Source organism: Hemiscyllium ocellatum, chromosome 5 (genome assembly GCF_020745735.1).
Source record: "Hemiscyllium ocellatum isolate sHemOce1 chromosome 5, sHemOce1.pat.X.cur, whole genome shotgun sequence".
NCBI lineage: Eukaryota > Metazoa > Chordata > Chondrichthyes > Orectolobiformes > Hemiscylliidae > Hemiscyllium > Hemiscyllium ocellatum.
The window spans coordinates 63,308,812-63,335,705 of NC_083405.1; the positions used below are offsets into that span (position 1 = coordinate 63,308,812).

At 39.8% G+C, this 26,894-nt stretch overlaps 1 protein-coding gene across 1 annotated transcript; it reads right to left on the reverse strand.

Annotated features, from left to right (window-relative positions):
• On the reverse strand, nucleotides 1–26,859 carry sec61b (SEC61 translocon subunit beta). The gene is made up of 4 exons (XM_060824818.1): nucleotides 26,742–26,859; nucleotides 20,477–20,580; nucleotides 9,688–9,789; nucleotides 1–374 (listed from the first exon to the last, which is right to left on the reverse strand). The coding sequence occupies exons 1-4, from the start codon at nucleotides 26,742–26,744 to the stop codon at nucleotides 287–289; spliced, it is 297 nt and encodes a 98-aa protein (XP_060680801.1). The 5' UTR covers nucleotides 26,745–26,859; the 3' UTR covers nucleotides 1–286.
• Between the last annotated feature and the right edge of the window lie 35 nt (nucleotides 26,860–26,894).

Genomic DNA, 26,894 nt, shown 5'->3' on the forward strand with positions numbered 1-26,894 from the left:
TCAAGTAACAATTATTTTTATTGTTGAACATTAGTGTGTTGTTTTACAAAATAAAAGGTAAAACAAAGATAAGAAAGACCTTTCAAATATTTCAGAAATCTAACACATGGACTCTTTGTGAAAACTGGGAAAAAGGAGCGAGCTGTTACATTCTGCTCTTGAGAGAATCATCACATCAATTTTCATCAACGAAAGGCGAGATTTAATGTGTCAAAATTCAGTTCCCATAAAAACAGGCATTTGGTCCAGGACAAACGAGTGCGTTAAGTTGAAGCTGAAGTCTTATCTATGATCGGGTGTACTTGCCCCAGATGTGCAGCATAAATACTGAAGCGATGAACAGTAGGCTCATAACAAGCACTGGTACAGGCCCACTGAGGAGAGAGGAAAAGAAAATCAATAGAAGCACATTTAGCAGTACGTTCACCACTGCTTGCTTTTATAGTTTCAATGTCAATGCAAAGGCAGCAATACAAGGGACAAAAGGGACACCTAGTGGTACAGCAAGGGCACCCACACAATACCAATTTTGCTAGCACTGTTGGAGAAAAAGCATAATAAATATCCAGCAGAGTTATTGCTATTTCCTTGTTTTAGGAAGGATTTTGTTGTCAGAGTTGTATAGCATATATCATTCTATTCACTCAGTATAGATTCAGAAAAGCTACATAATACAACTATATTTGAAAAGATTTTAAATCCAAGTGAAAAATATCAGAAAATAAATCAGGCTTTCACAATTACAACCTTAGAGTGGAAAACTAAATTTCCTTGTTATTTTCATTTCTTCCTTCACCAAGTGAAGAAAAAAACAATGTACCAATCTGAATTGCACACAAGCTTCAGACATCAGGACCTATACCAGTTCTTCATCTTAATTGTGAAACTCCAACGCTACTTTAAGCTATCCACACAAAATGGTAGCTTAGATTACAACTTAATAACAAAGACAGTTACCATAACATCACACATTCTACACTATAGACACAAAACGAGAAGACTTGTTCACATTCCTGTCATAAGCAGAACTGTTCACAGCTGATTCTCAGTTTATGGAGAATTTGCATTTACACTAATTAAGCTAATTGTGAAAATTTGGAACCATTCTCTCACTGGCTAGTAATGGCCAGTAGCTCAGAACCAGAACATTTTTTTGAAAAACATCAAATTATTCCTGTAGCAAAACTAATTTGTCTTTTAGAAAACTTAACCCAAACAGCAATAAACATAAGGGCGCCTAGAGTAATATTTAAGTAGCATTAGCTTTGGTTTTAGTAAAGCTAAAATGCATTATTGTGCACTGCATAACCAACTTTTTCTTTTATTATAATGCACTCACACTAACCTTACCTCAAAGTGAGGGGCTAAAAATCAGACAGAAGCCTTTACCCCAACTCAGTTTAAAACCCAAAACGTTAAATACTTGAATTCAGAATCTTACAGCACAGGAAAAGACCATTCAGCTCATTTTATCTGTGAAAGAGCTACTGAATTATTCCCACTCCTCTGCTCTTCCCCATAGCTTTGTCATTTTCTTTTTTTTCCTGGTAATTTATTCAATTCCCAATTAGATGGCTATTAATGTCAGTATAAATTGGACATAGTGTGATCTCTTTAAATGTTCTCTATCATCACAACAATATTACTTGTATTGATCTAGGCAAGAATAATTTGCAACAGACATTTGCAAGTCCTAGTCTGCGACTATTAACTTAGAATTACGAAGACATTAAAGAAATTAGTAAATATACATTTAAACAACTCAGCTATATGAAGCCAAATAGACTGTGCACTTAAAGTCCAGGCTGTTTCCACACTGCAGGGATTCTATTCTCTGTTCAATTAACCAAAGAAGGATAGATTAAAAAGTAATTGATTGGCTTTTGTTTTCCTTTCAAAAGTTGAATTCTTTGGTTGAATTAGGAGCCTAAAAATATTCTGGATCTTAAAACAAAAGCAGTCAAATTGTTTTGATTACTGAATAATCCTTCAAATCCTAAACTCATCTATTTCACTGTAGTTATTGGATGAAGAATGGACTCTGACATAAAGCTCCAGTTTCATTTCCCATGTGTAAAATGAACACAAAGTATTGAAAGCCTCAGATCAATGTGTGCATATACGTTGAAACACAGTCAAAGCTGATAAACGCATCTACCACTGACATACATATCCAAAGTACTTTTTGACCTTCAAAAGAAACATGGGTGGAAATACCTGAGAAACATAATTTTTTACTCCAATTGCCAACTCATGCCATCTAAGCAAATTATTTAAAAGACAAAGCATGGAAAGAAACAACTCTTGAGAATTAACACGATGGTTGTTACTCTCTCAAACAGACAATATCAATAAAGCAGATAATTAGAGTACGTCTTTAAAACCAGACACACTGAGGATAAAATTCACATTTTTAATCATTTCAGCTAGAATGAACAAATAAAAAATGTGAACAAATAAAAAATGTGACAGAACACTACATCTATTTTTCCCCGAATGTGTTTGCCCCTTTCGTCATGTACAAAGATTTGTTGAAGATCTTGTATTTAAACAAAGGTTTGGAGAAGGTCTTCAATTTTCCTATACTCTCAAGAAAGGCACTTTCCCACATCCTGATGCAGCCTGATAATTTTAACAGATGTACACAATTGCAGGGTACAACTCTTTAATTTTCACATTAGCCTTTCGATAAAGAATACAAACACATTCCTCAATGAGGCACAATGAAAATTGGGTTTAACAGATTTGGATAACATACTCCTAAAATATTCCTAATTAACCTGATTTCACGTGCATAATATTGCCTGTCTCTGCACCTGCCTCAGTTCACTTGCTACCAAAGTCAACTGTGCTTTTGTTATCTTTACACTTCATTAAATCAATGCACTCCTGGCTGGCCTTCCACATTTCAACCTTCATAAATGTGTGGTCATCTAAAACTCTGCAGTCCCTGTCCTCACGTTCCGAGTTACACTGGCACTTGGTTAAGCAACATGTTGGTTTTAAGCTTCTCGTGCTTGTTTCAAATCCCACAAAGGATACTGCTCTCTGATCACATCAAGCCTCACAAACCTTGCAGATATTTGCATTCATCCAATTCTCGCCATTCAGCATCCCTGATTTTATCTGTTCTACACAAGGTTCTCAATACTTCAGTTACCCGAGACCAAAGTCCTGGACCTCCCTACTTTGACCTTGCTCTCTCTCTATACCTCACTTTTCTCATTTAAGATGCTCCTAAAAACACTGCTTTGACCAAGTCTTTGGCAGAACACACCAGTATTGCCTTATGTGGTTAGGTAATGATATTTTTTGATACTGTTCCTGCGAAGCACGTTGGGAAATTGTGTCGTGTAAAAGAAACTATACACAATCTTTTTATGGAAATTTAATGAATTAAGAAATTTAGTCCAATCTGTATGCCTTCTTCCATCCTCTTGTCACCTATGGATTCAAATTTAGTAAATAAATTCTAATCACAAAACAAAGCCATTCAATCTCAAGTTACAACATAAACCACAGTTAGAAATTTAGAATTTGGACAAGTTAATATCTAAACTTTCGTTACAAGAAACCCCTTTCCTTCTCCCCCAGTCAAGGCAGCATGACATGGTTAAAGGTCAGTAAAATGTCAAGTTTTACTTGAATTAAACTATTTTTTCTTGCTAAACTATAAAAATGGAAGAGTCACATTTACCGAAGTATTTCTTCTTGGCAACTTAACTCCTTCATACCAATAAATGAAACTGAGTCAAGAGTTAAATGGAAGCCCAATAAACAATATTCCCACCAGTCATTACTGTCAAAGAAATTTATTATTAAGTACAGTCATGTCTTATGATACAAAGCAGTAGTGGTGGCCTAAGTTTGATTATGTAGACACGAAGGTGATTTTCGTCCAGTTAAAAGAATTGATGGGTCACATGCATTTAGTTTTCTTTATTGTTTTGAATTCTCACCTCTGTAGCCCAACTCCCTAAAGACATGGCGTGGGATGTGATTTAATCAGATTATCACAGTGCATCTTATCTCACAGAACCTGAGGCAGGCATCACGTAGGAGATAATTTGCTTTAAAGCAAAGATAAAAAAGACCAAATTTAAAAGGTCACTAAATGTGGGAGTTAAGAGACAGTTGTCATTTTTTTTTCCCTGATCATCAAAAAGACTGCATTCTAAATTTCAGCTTGCAAAGCATCCTACTTTTCATCGTTTGAAACACAAGAGCCTGCATTTAGCAGGTTACTGCCCCAATCATAACCTGCTGCATAGTTACAAAGTTCAAAATGCAAAATAATAACTCAATTTATTTGTAATTATGCTGCAATTTAGTTGTCAAGTTAAAAGGTAGGATGCTTATGCAATTCTACTTTGCATACATTTAATACTGCAATGCTGATCATTTAATTATAAATTAATTCAACCTGTATAATATCTCCATTTAGTATCCAGTATGGTAAACTTGCAACAATGTACTAGGTTAATCAAAGGGCCAAGAGGCTGTTAAAAGTAGGAACGTGACTGATTGGACTTTTATCCAGCTAACTGTTAAATATGCCAGCATGTCAAACCATCCAACAGAATTAGACAGTCAACAAAAATCAACAGGATATTCATGATTAATTTAGTTGATGGGCACTACCTTACACAAAGTAAGGGAGGCATTTGTCACCTAATTTGAAATTGTCTCTGCACAAAGCACTCAAGGCAGTAACTAAAGTGGGCTGCCCACAGTAATGTCTCATGCTAAAGTAGTAAAGGCTTGAAACTATACATTTGTTCTTTCATTTAGTGATGTTATTTGAAAGTCATGAAGAACATTGCATAGAAATACTTAACAAATTACTCCATAACAGCAGTGTAATCAGAAAAACTTAAATCACAAGCTACTTGGAGTGCAAGTATCAAACGAAAATGAGAGAAAAGGGAAAACAAAACTAGAAGTTTTAGTGAAGTGAAAGCTTTGTCAACATCTATAAGAAGAAAACAAATGCTAACTGCCCGTTGCACTTTACAGAAAGTGACCTGCTGTGTACTTGCAGCATTTCCTGTTTTTATTTATGCTGGCAACAATTAAGCTATGAGCAGTTAAAGGTCAAAAGGTAGGATAAGAATAATTTAATATTTTCTTTTCAGCAAAGCCTGTCTTGCAAGATAAAATGTTTAAAATAGTCTTACTCTAGGATAGCTTCCTTTACAAAGCAAAAAGCAACAATCAATTAGACATGTTTTTCTCCTCCCTTTGTTGCTTAAACAGTCAATCCTGAGGACATCAAGACAGAGCTTGAAAGTGTACTTTTATAAGGAAATGAAGTCACTTATTAAAACAGGCCCAGAATTCCACCAGGGAAATAATGCTAAACCACTTCATTGCAAATTAAATCACAAGCAAAACTATACAATGTATTAGGGGTTAATTTTAAATATTAGAAGCATAGTTCCATCAAGGTCTCATAATTGTAGCAAGACTTACTTAATATTTAGTTTAACTAGCCTGTTCCGTGTTCACCCTCCCTACTTCCTTGAATGGTAGCGTTACATTCACTAACTTCACCAGTCATTGCCTGGTGTGTGTGGCAGGAATGCAGCGTGTAAATGGAACAGGGTTCCTGTGAAGCTTTGTTCTTCTCACATAATAAAGAAATAGGAACAGGATTTGACCATATGGCTCCTCAAGCCTACTCTGCCATTGGACTGATTCAGGCTTCAACTCCACTTTCCTTCCTTTTTCCATATCCTTTGATTCTCAGGGAGACCAAAGGACCTGTCTATTCCAGCCCCCACCCAAAACTCTGTCTCCAATATATTGATAATATCACCAGTGCTTCTTCTCTCTCAATTTGGAATTGCAAAGTTCATCGAATTCGATTTGAAGTTCCACCCTGCCCTCACTTTCGCCTGGTCTGACACCTCCTTTCCTGTCGTTGACATCTCGGTTTCCATTTTTGGGAAGAATCTGGCCTCAATGTCCACTATAAATCTACAGACTCCCACCTGGACTATACATCCTCACACCCTGCTTCCTGTAAAGACTTTATTCCATTCTCCCAGTTCCTCCATCCCTGTTGCATGTGTTCCAACGAGGCTAACTTCGACAAGGGAGCCTCCGAAATGTCCACTTTCTTCCACAACTGACGATTCCCCAACACCAGTATCAAAAGGGCCCTCAACCATGTTTGGCCCATCGCCTGCACTTCCACCCTCACCCCCTCTCCTCCCTCCCACAACAGCAATAGGGTTCCCCTTGTCTAGCATTTCACCAGTATCCACATCCAAAAGATCATCATCCACCATTTCCATTACCTCCAGCAAGATGTCACCAGCAGACATATCTCCTGCCTCTCCTTTGTCCACCTTCTGCAGGGGCCACTCCCTCCAGGACACCCTGGTTCACTCTTCCTTCACTCCTAACACCCCCCCACAGCACCTTCCCCTGCAACCACCGAAGTTGCAACATCTGTCCATTTACCTCTTCCCTCCTCAGTATCCAAGGGCCAAAACATACCATCCACGTGAAGCAGTGCTTTACCTTCTCACAATCCAGTCTAATGCAATCGCTGCTTACCATGTAGTCTCCTAAAAATTGGGGAAACGAAGCACAGCTGGGTGAACGCTTCGTAGAACATGAATGTCATGCCTGCAAAAAAGACCCTGACCTTCCGGTTGCCTGCCACTTTAACACAGTACTATGTTCCCTGGCCAACACATCTGTCTCAGGTTTGTGCAGTGTTCAAGCAAAGCTGGAAGAATAACACCTCATTTGCCGTTTGGGGTCCCTGCAGCCCTCCAAACTCAATATTGAGTTCAATAATTTTAGGGCCTGTACTCTCCCATGTCTATTCCCCTATCCCACACCAGGTCTTGTTATCACATAGTGCATATTGGCAGACTATCTATTGTTAGCTACTAACAGTCTCCCTTAACAGCTATTCACTCTCCTAGCCAGATCATTGTCCACTCCTTTGCCAGCCCAACTGTCTTCTCTCTCTTTGGGCTCTATTCCCACCTATCATTTACTACTTACCCTCTTACCCCCCACTCTATCTTCTGCATAAAATAATACATTTTCCTAACTACCATCAGTTCTCAGGAAGGGTCACCCGACTCAAAATAGTAAGTCTGATTTCTCTTCATAGTTTTTCCAGTTACTTCTAATTTTGTTTGATTTACAGCTTCTGCAGTTCTTTCGTTTTCTTTTCAAGATTCCCCAGCTAGGTGAAGGAACCTTCCAGTCTGTATCTTGTCAAGTTCCTTCAAACTTCATATATTTTAAATGAGAACATTCCTATTCTTCTTTAGTCCAGAATGCATAAGTGCGCAGCCTCTCATCAGAGGAAAGATTTCTTACCTCAGGAACCAATCTAGTGAACCTCAAGGTACTGCCTCTGATACAAATATTCTTCCTTAAACACGAGACTAAAAGTTGCGTGGTGTACTCCAGGTGCGATTGCAAAATCCTATTTAATTGTAGTAAGACTTCTGTAATAAGTTTAACTAATCTTTTGTCTCCTGCGTTCATGCTCCCTCCTTTCTTAAACGGTTGTGTTACATTTGCTAATTTCAATGGTCATTGGCTGGCACTTCCGCGACAGGAAAGCAACTTGCCATTTATCAGTGTAACATTTAAAACATTTCAACTGCTGGAGGTGCTGCAGATATAAATCCAGGAGTATGTCCCAAAGCAAGTCTGGTACGACTTTGGCTTTTCAACTCAAATTAAAAAACTGAGACAGAATCTCTAAGCACAGAGGATAGTGAAATGATGGAAGAGGTAAATTGAGCACTTCAATGTAACTCAACAGAAGGACAAGGGATTTACACATGCAAAACAATGCCAGATAACATCATTTCATTTTGTTTTGAAAAAGTGATCAAACGCAAATAATGGACTTCCAGGTTGGATACTGGAGGTAAAAACAAGTGAGTTTTGTCATTAAACAAGGGTAACAGAAGATTGTCAGATATGACTAAGATAGGAAAACTGACTGCTCTCCTTATCTATAAATATCTTGTGATAACTAGTCTTAGTAGTCAGAGGGAGCAGACTTTATAGCTCCTGATGCAACCTCTGCAAGGTTTCTTGCACATCAGCTTATGCAATAACATGTACAGGGACAATGTATTCTGGACCACAAAGTTGGCATACCAAAATAACAAATATAAAAATAGAAATTGCTGGAAAAGCTCAACAGGTCTGGCAGCATCTCAGAATCTTATAGAATCCCTACAGTGTGGATATAGGCAGTTTGGCCCAACAAGTCCACACTGACCCTCTGAAGAGTAACCCACCCAGACAACTGCACCAACCTGAACACTATGGGGAATTTAGCATGACCAATTCACCTAAACTGCACATCTTTAGATTGTGGGAGGAAACTGGAGTACCCAAAGGAAACCACGCAGACATGGGAGAGTATGCAAATTTCATACAGACAGTCACCAGAGGCTGGAATCAAATCCAGGTCCCTGGTGCTGTGAGGCAGCAGTGCCAACCACTGAGCAACCATGCCTCCCTGTGGAGACAAATCAGAGTTAATGTTTCAGGTCGAGTGACTCTTCCGCAGAACCTCAAACTGTTAGAAATGGTCACCAAGGCCACACAAATGACAGTGTAGCTTGCTACTTACCAGTTCAAGCCTGAAGTTGCCTAGGTTTTGCTGCAAATGGACATAGGAAATATTTGGGTTAGTAGCTTAACGGCAACAAAAGATGTAGTTGGAATTGGCTGGAATTGGCAGGATTGTAGAGATTACATCTGATTTGTTGGTCATGATATTGCTCAGCTCTGTCTATCACATACTATTTATGCTGTCTAACATGTAAGTAATCACGCTGATGCCTCTTTTTTTTAAGATACGCCTTGACTCGTCCACTTCAAGGAACCAGGATTGATCCCTTGGCTTGATAGCAATGATAGAGTGGGGCTACAAGCTTACGGATTGCAATTAAATACAATTCTACTCTTCTGAAAGTCCAAAGGTCCTCATGGTATACCCAGTTGTGAATTGCCAGACTGATTCGAAGTCTAAACCATTTAGCATGATGGTAGCACCACACAACAAGATGGAGGATACCCTCAATATGAAGACAGAACTTTGTCTCCACAAAAGCTGTGCTGTAGCCACTTTAGCCAATACGGTCATAGACAGATGCAATTATGAGAGATAGAATTAGGGAGGATAAGGTCAAGGAAGTTTTGCCCTCTTGCTAGCTCCTTCACCTACCACAGATCTATTCTAGTACCTTGAGATCTCAATCAGCTCAGTCTGTAGTGGTTCCCCTGAACCACTACTGGTGATGGTCACTGAAGAACCATCCAGAGAATTTTCTGTGCTCTTGTCACCCTCAGTGCAACAGAAGACATAAAATTGAAGCATTATGTAAATTGCATGATTAACATAAAACAACAATATGATGGATGTGAAGAGATTCACTCATTATCCTGGATACCTTTAGTATCAAAATGGATCAGTACAACTCCATCATACAGGTTCAAAACTATTCCTAGGTAGTTTGCACAATAATGTCATCAGCAAATCACCATTTAATAAATAAACAAAATTAAATGAATACTAAAACATAAAGAGAATGTTACAAACATTAAGACATGAATAACACATAAGCTGATTGTACAGCTACTCAATTGCAGCTAAAAGATTGCAACTCAGTTTCCACAGAAAATACTTACACTTTAAGCCCAGGAGAATCCTCTGTGTAGAACCGCCACATACCCCCAGTGCCTGTTGAGGTGGTTCGACCAGCACGGCTCACTGCACTACTGGTAGCTTTTCTGAAACAGAAGAGTAAAAGATGAATAAATATTAATATTAAAGGGCTGCAACTTGGAACAGCATGCTGTTAGCAGGAATCTACTTAACCCAAGATTAATCTTGGTTCAATTAAAACCATGTCAGACACAAAACAATGGATTTCTTGACTGGGTTTTCAGAATTCTTATCCTCACAATTCTTTTTTGTTTGCTTTTCTCCCTAACTGACAAGGTGTAGAAGAAAATATTAGATATTGTGAACAGCACTTCACTAAAACATACCTCTTCATTCTAGATTTTTAAAAAGCTGCATGAGAAATAATATTTTAACCAAGTGATTTGGTAGCAAAGTTCAAACCGCTTAACTGAAAGTTAAGAATGTGCAAGGAGAAAAACAGATGGCAGCAGTATTCTCACATTCAGTGTGTGGGAAGGAAAGAAGTAACAGATCGGGGTAGCTTTCACCCCCTTCTGTCATATAGGGGACAAGAGGAGAAGTGTAGCTCTATCAGGTCACCACTTAACTGGCTATTTGGTGACGTTAGTCAAAATCGGGAATTAAATTATAGCAGAGGACTGTGTGCGATGTTACCAAATTCTGTTTTAATGAGAATAATTGGTGTTGAAAGATATCAAATGCTTGACTATATTTAAGTTCGCTATTTTACCTATTTAAACAACATGAAAACGTTACAGACATTTCTTGAAATCTTTAGATAATGAGGTATTATATCAAAATATTAATTAGTTTAAGACCTAGGAAAGAGATTATTGAGTACTGAATGCAAATACAATATATTAACTACTGCTATTACAGTGGTTAGTAACATTAATTTTAATGCAGATTAGTGTTGAAAACATTTCCAAGGTTGTCTTTTTTAAAAATTAATTTTTATATGTAAGAGAATCCACACTTTGACTTCCTTTTTGTTTTAAATTTGAATTGTCCAACAGATAGATACACAAATTTTTATACATTTTGATTGTATGAAGCTTGCAGAAAGATCACATTTATAGATTTAGTTTCTGGAACTGACTATTGTAGAAGTAATGTAAATCACAGGCAGCCAGTTTTGGCCAGCTTCCACACGTTAATTCAAGGTGTGGATGGATCATAAGGGTAGGTAAGAAGAAACGGTCATTCGGCTAATGGAGTCTGTTCTGTTATTCGAGGAGATCAGGCTGATCTGATAAACCTCAACTCTACTTTCCTGCCTTTCTCCCCTTAACCCACCACTACTTTTCTGTATCTTTCTCAAAATCAGTATGTTGGTCTTGAAAATTCTGAACAATCCAATCCCTGTGGAGAATAAATTCAGCTCGGTCTTAAAATGAAAAACGCCTTATTCTGAAGTTATGCCCTCTGGTCCAAGACTCTTCGGAAGAGGAAACAAGCTTCCTCCATTGACCCTGTCATGCCCCCAAAGAATCTTACACATTTCAATAAGGTCACCGCTCATTCTTCTAAACTCTTCATGAGTACAAGCCAAACCTTCTCGATTTCTCATCATAAAGAAATCCTACCAAGGTCAAGATCAATCTGCTGAATTTTCTCTGGACTGTCTTCACTGTCAGTATATTTTCTTTGGATAAAGGGACCAAAATTGTTCACAGCATTCTAAGTATGGTCTAACTGGTGCTTTATATAGTTTTAAGAAGACTTCCCTGTTTTTATATTTTCTTTCTTTTTAAATAACAGCCAGTATCCCATTTGCCTTCCCTATTACCTGAACTTGCATGCAAGCTTTTTGTGATTCATGCAAGAGGACCTCCAAAGCCCCATACTGGAGCCTTCTCTATTTAAACAAATCAGTTCCTATTTTCTTCCTGTCAAAGTGAAAAGCCTCAATTCCCCCACATTACATTCCATTCTGTCAAGTTTTTGCTCACTCACCTATCCTGACGTTACTCCTCTATAGACTCTTTTTTCCACCCTCACCCTCCCACCTAAATTTGGTAGTCATTCTAGCTGTAATTACTACCTTGATATGGGGAAAGCTCAAATCTAAGTAACTGTAGCCTTGGCCCTAACCATCAAGTAAAGCATAAGGTTGGGAAAGTAATCCCTATAAATTACGTTAGATAGCATACCACTCACGTTAAACCAAAATAAAATGGATCATCGGATTATGCAAGTTTTCTAGGGAGAGCTATACTTTTCTTTCTACTATCCAGATGACCAAGACCAGCTTTCCCAGTATGGACAATATCACTAATGACAAATGAAGTGGCATCTCTCAAACTCTAATTCTTTTTCTAACAGTCATCCTCCTGGGACACATCGTCCATTCTCTAACAGTCACTTCAATCAGGATTTGTTCCTGTTCAGTAATTTACACCAGAAACAACTGGAAGTGCACTGACTTAAAAATAAATAGAATACCCATACTTGAACTCTGTCTAATGCACCATGCATTTGCCCAGCATATAAAATTTATATAAATAGCACGCCAAAGTAGTCCTGCATCAGTTGTTGTGGCTGCTTGTGTTTTAGCCAATAATGGAGGAAACAGTGCAACAAAGAACTCAACAGATACAACGCAACATTCCCTGTAACATGACAGACATTACAAGAGCCAACTGTATTTAAACTATTCAGATAGCAATTTACTTCACGTTATCCTGTGGGGTTGCATGGTATATTTCTTGATCAAGATTTACTGACATTACAGAATTCATGCTCTCAGCTGGACTTCATTATTGTTATGTAGAAATTGCACTTGTTTAATTCTCCATCATAAAAGGCTTAGATCTTCAAGTAATAAAAGACGAAGCACAAACTATGACCAATTTTCAACAATACTCTATGTAGGTAGAAGGTACAACTTTATCATGAAGAATAATTATACTGAAGACAGTGACAGTAGCTCAATTTGGGGTGGTATTGGGCAGAAAGAAAAAAAAATCAAAAAAGGAAACTAGGAAACCAGGTCATTGTCAAGCTACTCAAACACCTCCTAGTGGTTAGGATTGGCATCGATGGTGGTTGCACTGCAATGTCAAGGGCAAATCACTTAGAATCTCACTCAGCAGTCAAGCCAACTGTGTCAAAGCAGACTGTGGAGGAGGGGGTAAGACAAAACAAAGTTTCAGACTAAGTTCCCAAGAGGGACTTAATCACTCGGAGAGAGTGAGAGAGAGAGTGAGAGAGAGAGTGAGAGAGAAAAAAAAGGAGCGAGCACTATACTGCCCAGGTTTAATATAAACTGCAACCCAAATATCACATTCACCAAAATTCAGAATAGATTCACTGAAATTAAGGATTTCAATAGCTCTTTCCATAAGATTATAACAAATGCATGAGAAAATTACTCCACTCCTTAAGCCTGCATTGCCATTCAAAAATATCAGGTGATCTGATTGTAGCCACTATACCACTTTCCTACCTATTCCCCATAATCCTCAATTTCCTTGTTGATCAAATCAAACTCAGTTTTCAATAAATTCAATAACCAAACCTCCACTGCTCTCAGTGGACAAGATTTGATCAGAAATACTAACAAGCAGATCAGCCATGATCTTACTGAATGGCGGAGTAGACTCAAGGGCTGAATCCTGTTTCATTTCGTATGTACACAACCCATCATGAGAAGAAATTCCTCTTCACCTTCATACCAAATGGTAGAACCCTTATTTTAAACTGTGCCCCCTAGTACTAGGTTCCACTCCCCACCATCTAAGATGAAATAGCATCCCATCATCCACTTTGTCAAGCCTCTCAAAATCTTATCTTCCAATTAAATCACCTCTCACTTTTCTAAACTGCTACTTCCCAGGAATCAGTCTGGTGAAGCTTCTCTAGACAGCTTTTATAAAATTATGTACCTCCTTAACAATGTGACAAAAAATGTATAGAGTACTCCAGTATTTACATCATCCTCCGTCATTTCTGCCACCTACAAATGGACCCCCACCACCAGACATATATTTCCTTCCCCACTCCGATCTGTAAAGACAATTCCCTTCGCGACTCCCTTATCAGGTCCACGCCCCCCACCCTCCCCTCCCTGCCCAGCACCTTGCCCTGCCAGCGCAGGATTTGCAAAACCTGCTCCCACACCTTCCCCGTTCAAGGCCCCAAAGGAGCTTTCCACATCCATTGGAGTTTTACCTGCTCTTCCACACATCATTTACTGTATTCGTGGATCCCGATGTGGTCACCTCTACATTGGGGAGACTGGACGCCTACTCACAGAGCGCTTTAGAGAACATCTCCAGGACACCTGCACCAACAACCCCACCACCACGTGGCCAAACACTTCAACTTCCCCTCCCACTCCGCCAAGGATTTGCAGGTCCTGGGTCTCTTCTATCGCCACTCCCTAACCATCCGATGTCTGGAAGAAGGATGCCTCATCTTCTGCCTCAGGACCCTCCAACCCCACGGCATCAATGTGGATTTCACCCCTCCCCCCACCTTATCCCAGATCCAACCTTCCAACTCATCACCAGCCTCATGACCTGTTCCACCTGTACTTCTTCCTTCCTACCTATCCACTCCACTCCACCCTCCTCTCCGACCTATCACTATCACTCCGATCTCCATCTACCTATCGCATTCTCAGCTACTTTCCCCCAGCCCCACTCACCTCTCATTTATCTCACCACCTCCTTGGCTCACAGTCTCATTCCTGATGAAGGGCTTTTGCCCAAAATGTCGATTCTCCTGCTCCTCGGATGCTGCCTGACCTTTTGCAGCACCACACTCTCGACTGTAGTCTCCAGCATCGGCAGTCCACACTTTCTCCTAAAGTACTTTAGGTGTTGTATCATCAATGCCCAATATAGTTGCAATAAGACTTTTCTACTTCCAGCTCCCTTGCAATAATGACTTTCATTCTATTTGCCTTGAAACAATAACCAAAACTGGTGAAACTCAGCAGGTCTGGCAGCATCTATAAAGAGGTAGTGGAATTAGTGTCTCGAATCCTGTACATATGCCAATTCAACCCAAGACCCTTTGCAGACTCTTTGTACCCTTGTAATGACTTGCTTTCCTACCTATCTTTGCATTGTCAACAAATTTGGCAGCAGTCTGTCTCTTCATCTACATTAATATAAATGGTCAGTATTTGAAACCCCAGCACTAATCCCCTGTAACATTCCACTAAGTAGTTTTCAAACCTGAATTTGACCCATTTATCCCAACTGCCTGTTTCCTGCTAGTTAGTCAATCTATGCTAATATATCACAACGAACATGAACTCTTATTGTGTGTAATAACTTTTTATGTGGCACCTTATTGAATACCTTTTGGAAATCTAAAACATATTTACTGATCTCCCTCAATTTCAAAAGAACTCCAATAGATTTGACATGCACAATACCTTTTTCAGAAAACCATTTTGAATTTGCCTGATTTATAAGATCCTAATACAAAATCTTATTACGACCACGTTAGCCATGGACTGAGACATTTTCCTATGGTAGATGTCAGAAAAACTGACTTTTACTTTCACATTTACTGTCTCCGTCAATTCTTGAATAATGATGCTAAATTGGTATTATCCCAATCTACTGGGAACTTACTAAAATCTAGGGAATTTTGAAAAGTTACAACAAGTGTATTCACTATCTTTGCAGCCATTGTTTTTAGATATCTAGGACATCTGGTCATAAAACCTCAAACAGATGTAGAAATTCTCTCCATACACAAATTGAAACTGGGATTTTTTTTTCCCATTACCAGATATGCTAATTGAATTTACACTGATAGTTCTATACAATCACACAAAAATGAACTGTGCCAGAAATGGCCTTTTATTACATATCATTGGGCATTTATGCAAGTCAAAGTTTACTGAAAATCAGTATTTGCTTCATTCAATTTTTGAACAACCATTTTGTTGAAATGAGTGAAATGTGGACTGATCAGATAATTTTTTTAAAATTCTAATTACCTTATTTTGACACTGAAGCATCTACAAGCCACGATCAACATTCTTTACAGAATAGTTTGTTTTGCTTCTAAGGTTAATAACAGCTGCCTTGAAATGCACAACTTCTGACAATGCAATGTTAACAGCAATGAAAAAAGTAACAGCTAATCACATGGTGCAGTATTAATTATCCTTTAACACTTTACAAGCAGCTAACTAGTCAATTAACCAACGTCAAATGTTGAAACTTGTTAATCCAGTCATAGCTAAAATGGCTAAATGTCAACACAACAAAGCATGACTCAATTAAGAGTCTGTGATCAATGGAAACTCTCATACACTAAACTAATAACATTCTCTTTAGTCATGGACAGCCTTTAAAAATGTAAAGACAACTCCAAAGTATGGCAATACGAAAAGAAAGATATAATGCTTTAAAAATTTATTTTACTTAAAGGAATGGAAAATCAGCTGTGAAACATCTGTGTGTCATGAAATATTGACTAAAGTTATACCATGAAATATTTTAAATTAAAAATTACAAAAGCAATGCATGTTCTATTATCGATAGGATAGAAAAAATATAATGCAGGAAGGAAAGTGTCTGGGAAAATCACTGTTGCCCTCTCACAGTCCTACTGATCAAATGTGTGGTGCTGGAAAAGCACAGCAGGTCAGGCAGTATCCGAGGGGCAGGAGAGTTGATGTTTTGGGCAAAAGCCCTTCATCAGCAATGAGGCTGTGCGCCAAGGGGATGGTGAGATAAATGGGAGGGTGATGGGGCTGGGGGGAAAGGTAGCTGAGAGTGCAATGGACGGATGGAGGTGGGGGCAAAGTGATAGGTCGGAGGGGAGGGTGGAGCAGATAGGTGGGAAGGAAGATGGAGAGGTAGGACAGGTCATGAGGGCGGTGCCGAGTTGGAAGGTTGGAGGCAGCACGATGGCTCAGTGGTTAGTACTGCTGCCTCACAGCGCCAGGTACTCAGGTTCAATTTCACCTCGAGTGACTGTCTGTGTGGAGTTTGCACATTCTCCACGTCTGCGTGGGTTTCCTCCGGATGTTCCGGTTTCCTCCCACTGTCCAAAGATGTGTAGGTCAGGTGAACTGATCATGTTAAATTGCCCAGTATTAGGTGCATTACTCAGGGGTAAATATAGGGTAGGGGAATGGGTCTGGGTGGGTTACTCTTCGAAGGGTTGGTGGGGACTTGTTGGGCCAAAATAGCCTGTTTCCATACTGTAGGGAATCTAATCTAATCTGGGATAAGGTGAGAGGAGGGGAAATGAGGAAACTGGTGAAATCCACATTAATGCCATGGGGTTTGAAGGTTCTGAGGCAGAAGGTGAAGCATTTTTCCTCCAGGAGTCAGGTGGTAAGGGTTTGGCGATGGAGGAGGCCCAGGACCTGCATGCCCTTTACAGATTGGGAGGGGCAGATGAAGTGTTCAGCCACGGGGCGGTGGGGTTGGTTGGTGCGGGTGTACTGGAGATGTTCTCTGAAGCTGACAAATAGGCATCCTGTCTCCCCAGTGTATCAGATGCCTACTCTACATTGGGGACACAGGACACCTCCTCGCAGAGCGCTTCAGAGAATATCTCCGGGACATCCGCACCAACCAACCCCATAACCCTGTGGCCGAACAGTTCAACTCCCCCAACTTGGCCAAGGGCATGCAGGTCCTCCTCCTCCTCCGTCGCCACTCCCTAACCACCCAACAGTGGAGGAAGAACGCTATCCAATCCCATGGCATCAATGGGAATTTCACCAGTTTCCTCATTTCCTTCCACCCACTTTATCCCAGATCCAACCTTCCAACTTGGCACCGACCTCATGACCTGTCCCACCTATCTGCTCCACCTTCCTCTTTGACCGATCACCATTACCCCCATCTCCACCTACCTATTGCACTCTCAGCTACCTGCCCCCCAGCTCCAACCCCCCTCGGCTCAAGCCTCATTCCTGATGATGGGCTTTTGTCCGGAACGTCGACTCTCCTGCTCCTCGGATGCTGCCTGACCTGCTGCGCTTTTCCAGCACCACACTCTCGAATCTAATCGCCAGCATCTGCAGTCCTCACTTTCGCCTATGATCAAATGCCATTGGTGGACCTAATGATCTTAACTCAACTCATTCCATGAGGGAGTCATCATGGGATTTGTTGGGGAAGGTTATGTTCAAGACATTTGGTATATGGAGAACTGAGGGGAATGCAGAACTAATAGAGGTGGTGGAAGTGCATCAGTGGGATGGGAAATGATTGAGCAAATTCAAGAGCTTTTGGGAGAGAATTCTGAATTGTATGCTAATGATGGTTGAAGACACCAAGGGCAGAAACAATAGGATTCGAGTAGGGGTATAGGCTGAAAATCAGATGCGAGCTGAAACAATGTCAATAGGGGACTGAAAATATTGATGAAAACTTTTGAGAATTAACATGTTCAATGGGGCACAAGGAACATTGAGCAAGAAAGCACTATTAAGTACAGCAGAACAGAATGCTATATAAATTCAATAATAATTGTTCTAATCAGAAAAGATGTGATCTTTTCTCACTATTCTCTTTAGCTCCTACCAGTACTGAGAGACATGAATCACTACATTAGCATTTTTCACTTCCCACACACTACATGACTTGTCACAGAACAGTTTCAACAAAATGAACAGAGGAAGGAAAGTAATTGATTTTCTCTTATTTTTACACGGAATAGGAAACAGAACAGATTTTTATGAATACTTAATAGTTCTAAAATGTGATTTTCAAATTTGTATTTCAGATAACTAATTACTAAACATCACAACTTAGACAATTTCAGACATAACTGTTCAAATAAACTGCACTCTTTTTCATTAAAACAAGCAGTATTTGTTGATATGCCAACATTTTGCCATTTCACAATGCCATCCTCTATAAGTCAATAGCTTATTGAGACTGATTTTCCTCAAAGCCAAATACTTTAACATAACGTATTAAACATTTTCACTCATCTACTAAAGAACTGAGTTAGCACTTTAGAACACTAATTATCAAATAGTGGAGAGGTTCTATAATAGCAATGTTACTAGACTAGTAATCCGCAGGCTCAGACGAATGCACTGGGGGCATGAATTCAAATCCTACCATCACAGCAATTGGAGTTTGAATTTGATTAATTAAAATCTGGGAATATAAAGCTTGTCTTAGTAATGGTGTTTATGAAATTATCATTGACTTTTATAAAAAATGGTTGTCCTTTAGGGAAGTGAATCTGACAGAATCATAGTAATGTGGTTGTTTTAAAGAGTCCTCTGAAAGGACCCAAAAGTAAATCAGTTCAAGGGCAGTTAGGTTAGGGTTACAAATATTAGCCTTGCTAGTGACACCCACACTCAAAAGGATAAAAAATAAAGCAACTGAATTAAAACTTCAGTCAATAAAGATCTACATATTTTTTCACAATTTACCATCTCTTCTATAATATGGAAACTAGTCTTCTGAACGATCCACCTCACATAATTGTAATATGATCAGTACATATTGCTACATCCAATAGGTCTCCCTAAAGATGTTAAACATTACGCAAATTAACTATCTCTATGAAGCAATCATTTTCTAAGAATGCGAAAATCTAACTTTTTTTGTTTCTCCTAAAGCTAATGATTCTCTATGTGGTATTGTTCCTATCTACCCAGAAACCTTAATTGCTTACCACAAATATACGTCACCCAGGAATGGCAAGATAATTATGTGTTAGATTGTGGAAGTATCAAAATCATGAGAAATCTTTTCCTCATAATGATTTAGAGGTGCTGCTGTTTACCTCAATACCAGTTTAAAGTCGAACAGGTTTACTTGGAAACACTAGCTTTCGGAGTGCTGCTGCTTCATCAGGTGGTTGAAGGAGCAGCGTCCCGAAAGTTAATGCTCCCTAATAAACCCGTGGACTATAATCTGGTGTTGTGTGATTTTTAACTTTTCCTCATCAGGCATCCAAATGCATGATCCCACTATGGTCTCATTTACAATTGTAAACAAAACCCCCATTTCAACAATGTAACAATGACCAGAATCAAAGAACATTGGTTTAAGTAATGGTTCTATAGTCGGAACAGTACAGACCAAGACTCAATGAATGACTTTCTGTTTGGAATGACTTGTTTCTGTGTCAAGCAATGTGTTTATTCCTTATGCAATCAAAGAACTCAATGCTTTTACATATAAAAGCATTTGGCCTGAACAGTTCCCTCATAACATACAACATATTGCTCACTGCCATTAAATATATTTTTAATATTAGTATCATATACATTTCACTGCTACAAAAAAAATGACAAATGCTCATTAGAATAATTACATTTATTTAAAATTAACACAAACTGATGCAGTTATATTCAAACTTAATATTTTGTCATTAATTGTGTCTTGCAAAAGCTCAATTTGATTTTTAATTTCATTTCTAAATTGCAAACAGATATAGTATAGATGACTGAAATTAAATCCCTTTATAATACTCACCTTACAAATTCCTTAATGTTCACACACGCCTTAAAATTAATCAGCAAAATGAGTTCAATTCACCTCAAGTGCAAACGTTTGGGATTATTTATGTATGTGTATCTCAAGTATAAATCTTCAAAGTTCAAAGTGTTTTTAAGGGGATCTTTTAATAGACATTGGTAGACTTAGTACCTAAAGACTGCTGACTTTTCCAAGAACATTTTAAATAACATTACCAACAATCAAATCAAGATAAAAAGATTAACCACAGCCAATTTCCAATCCATTGTCATGTTGCATCTTACTGAAAACAAATGCGAGCTCACATGTAGTACGTCATTTTTATGTTACTTACCTCTGCCTCACTGTGGAACCACCACCAGCATTCCGAGGTGTGACAGCTTTGCTGGGTGATCGGCTAGAGGCACCGACATTTGTTGCACTTGCAGCAGGTCCAGGCTAAACAATGCAAATCAAAATGTTAGCATTGAGAGAATAAAATACTCTTATTATACAAAATGTACAGTGATTCAACCTACCAATACAATTGGCACTGATCATTTTGACTCAAACAGTTTTTTGATCTTGTGTGTTAAGGCTTAAAAACAGTGAAGTAAAATGTAGTAGCACCATATAGTACATTGATTTATACTTTAATGTCACCCTGAACCCAAATGGTTTCAACGCTCAAGTTTCTCAACACACTGAATTTGTTTTAAGGGATTAATATGGAGTTTGTGCCATATCTGCAATGTAATCTTAGTTTGTGTCAAGATAAATGCATAGAAATAGACCCAAATAACAGAAATAGCTGGAAATATTTCCGAGGACAGAAAAATGATTAATGTTTGAGATTGATTACCTATTATCAGAACCACCATTATTCATTTTCACAGACAAACGAATATACAGGTTTCACTTCCAGAAACTTAAATGAAAAGCACACTATGTGTCAATTTAACATTTCACATCAGAGAGCATGCCCAATATATAACATACTGCATTGAAGTGTTAACCTAAATTTAGTGACAAGAGTGGTTTTGGAATCCTCACTGTTAGGGAAAAAATAAAAGTCAATATGACAATGGACTTACATATCTCTCCCTTATATGCTCTCATGAAGTCTTCTAAAGCATTAAGAAACTGGGGTAGCTATTTACGATTTTGGAGATGATGTTTAGCTCAGATTGTGGATCAGATTGTACGTTTGCTCACTGTGCTGGTATATTTGTTCTCAGACGTTTTGTCATCATGCTCGGTAACATCATGAGTGAGTCTCCGATGAAGCGCTAGCGTTTTGTCCCACTTGCTATGTGTGTCTTAGTCTGTTATGGTGGGTGATATCACTTCTGGTTCTTTTTCTGAGAGATTGATAAATCAATATATTTATTAATGAAGTCCTGGTTTAAATGCCAGGCCTCTAGGAATTCCCATGCATTGTTTAGCCTGTCGCAGGATAGATGTATTGTCCTAGTTGAACTAATTTCCCTCTTCCTCTGTGTGTATGGATACTAGTGATAGCTGATCATGTCTTTGGGTAGCATGTATTCTGGTGGCTAGTTTCATGCCCGTTTGTCCAATGCAATGTTTGTTGCAGTCCTTGCAGGGTATTTTGTATATGACATTCGTTCTGCTGATTGTTGGTATGGGTCCTAGAAATTCATCAGGGGGTGTTTCAGCGTGGTGGTAGGTTTGTGGGCTACCATGATGTCTAGGGACCAGAAGTAGTCTGGTCATCATCTCAGAGATATCTTTATGTATGGCTGAGTGGCTACAATTTCTGGGCAAGTTGTGTCTTCTTGTTTAGGTTTGTTTTGTAGGAATCGGTGGATTGCGCTTATCGGGTAGTCATTGCTCCTGAATACATTGTACAGGCATTTTTCCTCAGCTTCTCTTAGTTCCTGGGTGCTGCAGTGTGTTGGGGCTTGTTTAAATAATGTCCTGATGCAGCTCCAGTTGGGATGATTGTTCCTGTAGTTGAGTATCTAGTCAGCATGTACAACTTTCCTGTAGATGCTATGTAGCTCTCCATTGGCTTTGCGTTCTACCATGATGTCTAGAAAGGGGAGTCTGTTGTTGTTCTCTTCCTCTTTGGTGAACTTTATACCGGTAAGGATGTTGTTTATGTGTTTGTGAGTTTCTTCCAATTTGTTGCATTTCACGATGAAAAAGTGTCATCCACATAGTGGACCCAAAGTTGGATCATGGGAAGGGCTGTCCGTTCTAACCTCTGCTAAGAGTCCTAGTATTGGTGATCCTAGAGGGATCCCAATGATTTGTGTGTAGGCCTTGTCGCTGAAGGTGAAGTGGGTTGTGGGCTGTCACATGGAAGGAAACCATGACCTCGTTATCCTCTACCTTGGTTCTTTGATGATTCTAAGAAATTCCTGGATGGAGTGGCTTGAGTCTTCTATTAGTTCCTTTGCTAGTCTGTATATTGGTGTACTGGGAAGTGAGACTATAGGTCTGAGAGGGGTACCTTCTTTACATACCTTTGGTAATCCATCGAAACGGGGTGTGTTGGATCCTTCAGGTTTCATTGTTTGGAGGTCTGTCTTGTTAATTTAACCTGTCTTGTGAAGTTTCCTCAAGGATGCTGTAATACAGTTTTCTAGCTGTGGAGTCAGGTCCATTGTCACCTGGTGGTCAGAATTGGTATCTGCGAGTATTGCGTTTGCTTTTTCAATGTACCAAGGAACCTTGATTATCCAAAGGACGCAGATGGAGAGTATTTCATTTGGTTAATTGAATTCCGGATAATCAGATGCCGGACAACACTGTTGAGCCAAGCACTGGCACCTTGTGATCTTGCTGGATAATCCGATGTTCAGATAATCAAATGCCAGATAATTGAGGTGTTCCTCTACATTGTGTTCTATTCAGAATGACGGCCATGTGCCCTTTGTCTGCCGGTAGGATTATGATATTTCGGTCTTTTCTGAGTCCTTCCAAGGCTTTTCCAGGGTAGCTAACCTTACATAAGTTATGAAGTACAGAACAGGATTCAAACTTTCCTACCTCTCACCAATCTTTTTGCAATGAGTCATTTTATTTCCATAGTTCTAATGTGAAGATAATAAAAGCCATTGCAATAAACAAGTTAGCACAAAAAAAAATTGCATTGGGTGAAATCAAAATTCGGAGAATGAAAACTACCTAAACCAGTTCATATTTACACCAATCCACCAAGTTATAACAATTATGTTGTAAACCTGTTCCATTTTATTCAATTAGAAAACATTTCAGAAAGTCAAAGATTTTGCAGCACAGAAAAGGGCACTTCAACCCAAAATCTTTTCCCTCACAGCTTTGTTTACCTCGATCAGGTCCCCTGTCTAGCCTTCCCTGTTCCAAGGAAAAAAACTTCAGCATATCTAGTCTCTTTTTGTACCAGGATTGCTACAGCCCAGGCAATATTCTGGTGAATCTTCTTAATACTCTCTCTAATCACATCCTTCCTATCATGTGACAATAACTGCACACAATAGAAGATATAAAATATAGGGAAACAGGTGGTGACATCTTGAAAAATGTCCATATTAGAGAAGAGGAAGTGCTCGATGTCTAGAAACGCATAAAAGTAGATAAACTCCCAGGATCTGATCAAGTGTACCCTAGAACTCTGTGGGAAGCGAGGGAAGTGATTGCTGGGCCTCTTGCTGAGACAGTTGTATCATCGATAGTCACAGGTGAGGTGCTAGAAGACTGTTTAAGAAGGGTGGTAAAGAAAAGCCAGGGAACTATAGACCAGTGAGTCTGACGTCAGTGGGGGACAAGTTGTTGGAGGAATCCTGAGGGACAGGATGTACATGTATTTGGAAAGGCAAGGACTGTTTAGGGATAGTCAACATGGCTTTGTGCGTGGAAAATCGTGTCTCACAAACATGATTGTGTTTTCTGAAGTAACAAAGAGGATTGATGAGGGCAGAGTAGTAGATGCGACCTCTATGGGGTTCAGTAGGGTATTCGACAAGGTTCCCCTTGGGAGACTGGTTAGCAAGGTTAGATTTCATGGAATACAGGGAGATCTAGCCATTTGAATACAGGACCGGTTTAAAGGTGGAAGACAGAGGGTGGTGGTGGAGGGTTGTTTTTCAGACTGGAGACCTGTGACCAGTGGAGTGCCACAAGGATCGGTGCTGGTCCACTACTTTTCATCATTTATATAAACGATTTGGATATGAGCATAAGTTTGCAGACGACACCAAAATTGAACATGTAGTGGATACTGAAAGCTACCTCGGATTACAATGGGATCCTGATCAGATGGGCCAATGGGCTGAGGAGTGGCGGATGGAGTTTAATTTAGATAAATGCGAGGTGCTGCATTTTGGGAAAGCAAATCTTAGCAGGACTTATACACTTAATGGTGAAGTCTTAGGGAGTGTACTGAACAGAGACATGTTGGAGTGCAGGTTTACAGTTTCTTGAAAGTAAAGTCGCAGTTAGGTAGGTTAGTGGAGAAGGCTTTTGGTATGCTTTCCTTTATTGATCAGAGTATTGAGTACAGGAGCTGGGAGTCATGTTGCGGCTGTACCAGACATTGGTTAGGCCACTTTTGGAATATTGCATGCAATTTGGTCTCCTTCTTACTGGAAGAATGTTGTGAAACTTGAAAGGTTCAGAAAAAATTTACAAACATGTTGCAAGGGTTGGAGGATTTGAGCTATAGGGAGAGGCTGACTAGGCTGGGGCTGTTTTTCCTGGAGTATTGGAGGCTGAGGTGTGACCTTATTGAGGTTTATAAATTCATGAAGTGCACAGATAGGGTAAATAGTCAAGGTCTTTTCCCTGGGGTGGGGGAGTCCAGAACTAGAGGGTATAGGTTTAGGTTGAGAGGAGAAAGATCTAAAAGAGACCTAAGGGACAACTTTTTCAAGCAGAGGGTGGTACATGTATGGAATGAGCTGCCAGAAGAAGTGGTAGAGACAAGTATAATTGCAACATTTAAAAGGCATCTGGATGGGTATATGAATAGAAAGGCTTTGGATTTGTACACCTTGTGTCTCTCACTGTGTCTCACACCTGCAGACACACAACATGGGTGCTGGGGAAAAAATAAGCACTACCGCAGTTAGGCGGTAGTGTGGGGGTTAGCAGTAAAAACAAAGAAAAAAAAACAGGAGATTTGGAAAAAAAAAGAAAGGCTTTGGAAGGATATGGGCCAGGTGCTGGCAGGTGGAACTAGATTGGGTTGGGATATTTTGTTGGACCAAAGGGTCTGTTTCCATACTGTACATCTGACTATGTGACCCAACTAAAATTACATATACCTCCTTACATTTGTGTTCAACCTCTTGAAAAATAAACTCAAGTATCCGAAATGCCCTTTTATCCATCTATATAATATGCTGTCTTCCAGGATCTACAGATACACACATTAAGGTCCCTTTAATTCCCTGTACTTTGAGCTTCCTACCATTCAACATGTACTCCCTTGCTTTGTTAGTCCTCCCAAAATGCATCACTCCACACATTTCAGGATTACATTTAATTTTTCACTCTCCAGTCCATCGATATTGCAGTATAAGACCTTTCTCACTATTTAACATACCACTATTCTTCATGGCATGTGAACTTACTGATTATTTGTCCTACAGTCATGTCTATATCATTAATGTACACCACAAACCCTATGGTACAACATCGGACATGGTTCCAGTCACAAAAACACTCCAACCACACTCTGCTTTCTGCCACTAATCTACTTTTGGATCCAATTTGCCAAATTGCCCTGGATTCCATGGGTTCTTAACGAACCTATCATGGAAGACCTTGAGGCATCCAGACTACATCAACTGCACTACCCTCACTCACACAGCCAGTCACTGCCTCGAAAAATAGAAATTTGTTAAATTTGATCCCTGCTGAAAATGTGTTACTGGAAAAGCGCAGCAGGTCATGCAGCATCCAAGGAGCAGGAGAATCAACGTTTTGGTCATGAGCCCTTCTTCAGGAAATGAAGATTTGATCCCTCCCAAACAAAGCCATGCTGTCTAGCTCTGATTCATCCTTGTGGATGCTAGAAATCTGAAACAAATACATAAAATGATAGAAAAACTCAGCAGGTCTGGCAGCATCAGTGGAGGAACAGAACTGACGTTGCAAGTCAGTACGACCAGAGCTGAGCAGACTCGAAGCTGAGTTCCTCCAGCGATGATTAGCCCAAGTGGATATTAAATCCGCCCCAAAGAACATTTGTTCCAGTACTTTCCCGACCATGTTTGATTCACTGGGGTGTAATTTCATTACTACAAACGCATTTAGCTCAGTTCGAGGCATCCGGGTTTTGAACACTGCTGACGTGGCGTTGTTGTTAGTCAGAAACCCTGCGATGAGTTCAAACAAACAAACAAACTCAAACACTGGAGCACGGACGTGTGCCATCCACGAGAAGAGAGATCAGGGACAGGATGGATGTATTTTCTCCTGCCTTGGGAGATATTGAACGTGCGGCAGTCAGAGAAGTTGAAGGCCTTGGTGGGCCCTACCACCTCTCCATTGCTTTGTAACCGTCTCCAAGCTGCACGCTCCCCCTCGCACTGCCCTGCTCTGGAACCCCCGCCTAGCGGCATAGCGCCTGCCGGGAGGTGCTCGCGCTGTGGACAATGGGTTATTACCATATTGTTCTGCGACACCGGGCCCCTCTGCTTCACTTCACTCCGCTCGAGCCGTCGCCCTCTCCTAATGTGGCCACGACACTCAACTCAGGACCCCGCCCCCAACTGCTGTTTTGGTGTCCTTACACCGCCTGACAAAAGAAACACAGCGCA

What these genes read in the sequence shown, in the direction of transcription:
- sec61b (XM_060824818.1), bottom strand. An exon ending in GGTTCCACAGTGAGGCAGAG is followed by an intron (nt 9,790 to 20,476) that starts GTAAGTAACATA and finishes CTTCTGTTTCAG; the next exon opens with AAAAGCTACCAGTAGTGCAG. An exon ending in GATTCTCCTGGGCTTAAAGT is followed by an intron (nt 375 to 9,687) that starts GTAAGTATTTTC and finishes CTCTCTCCTCAG; the next exon opens with TGGGCCTGTACCAGTGCTTG.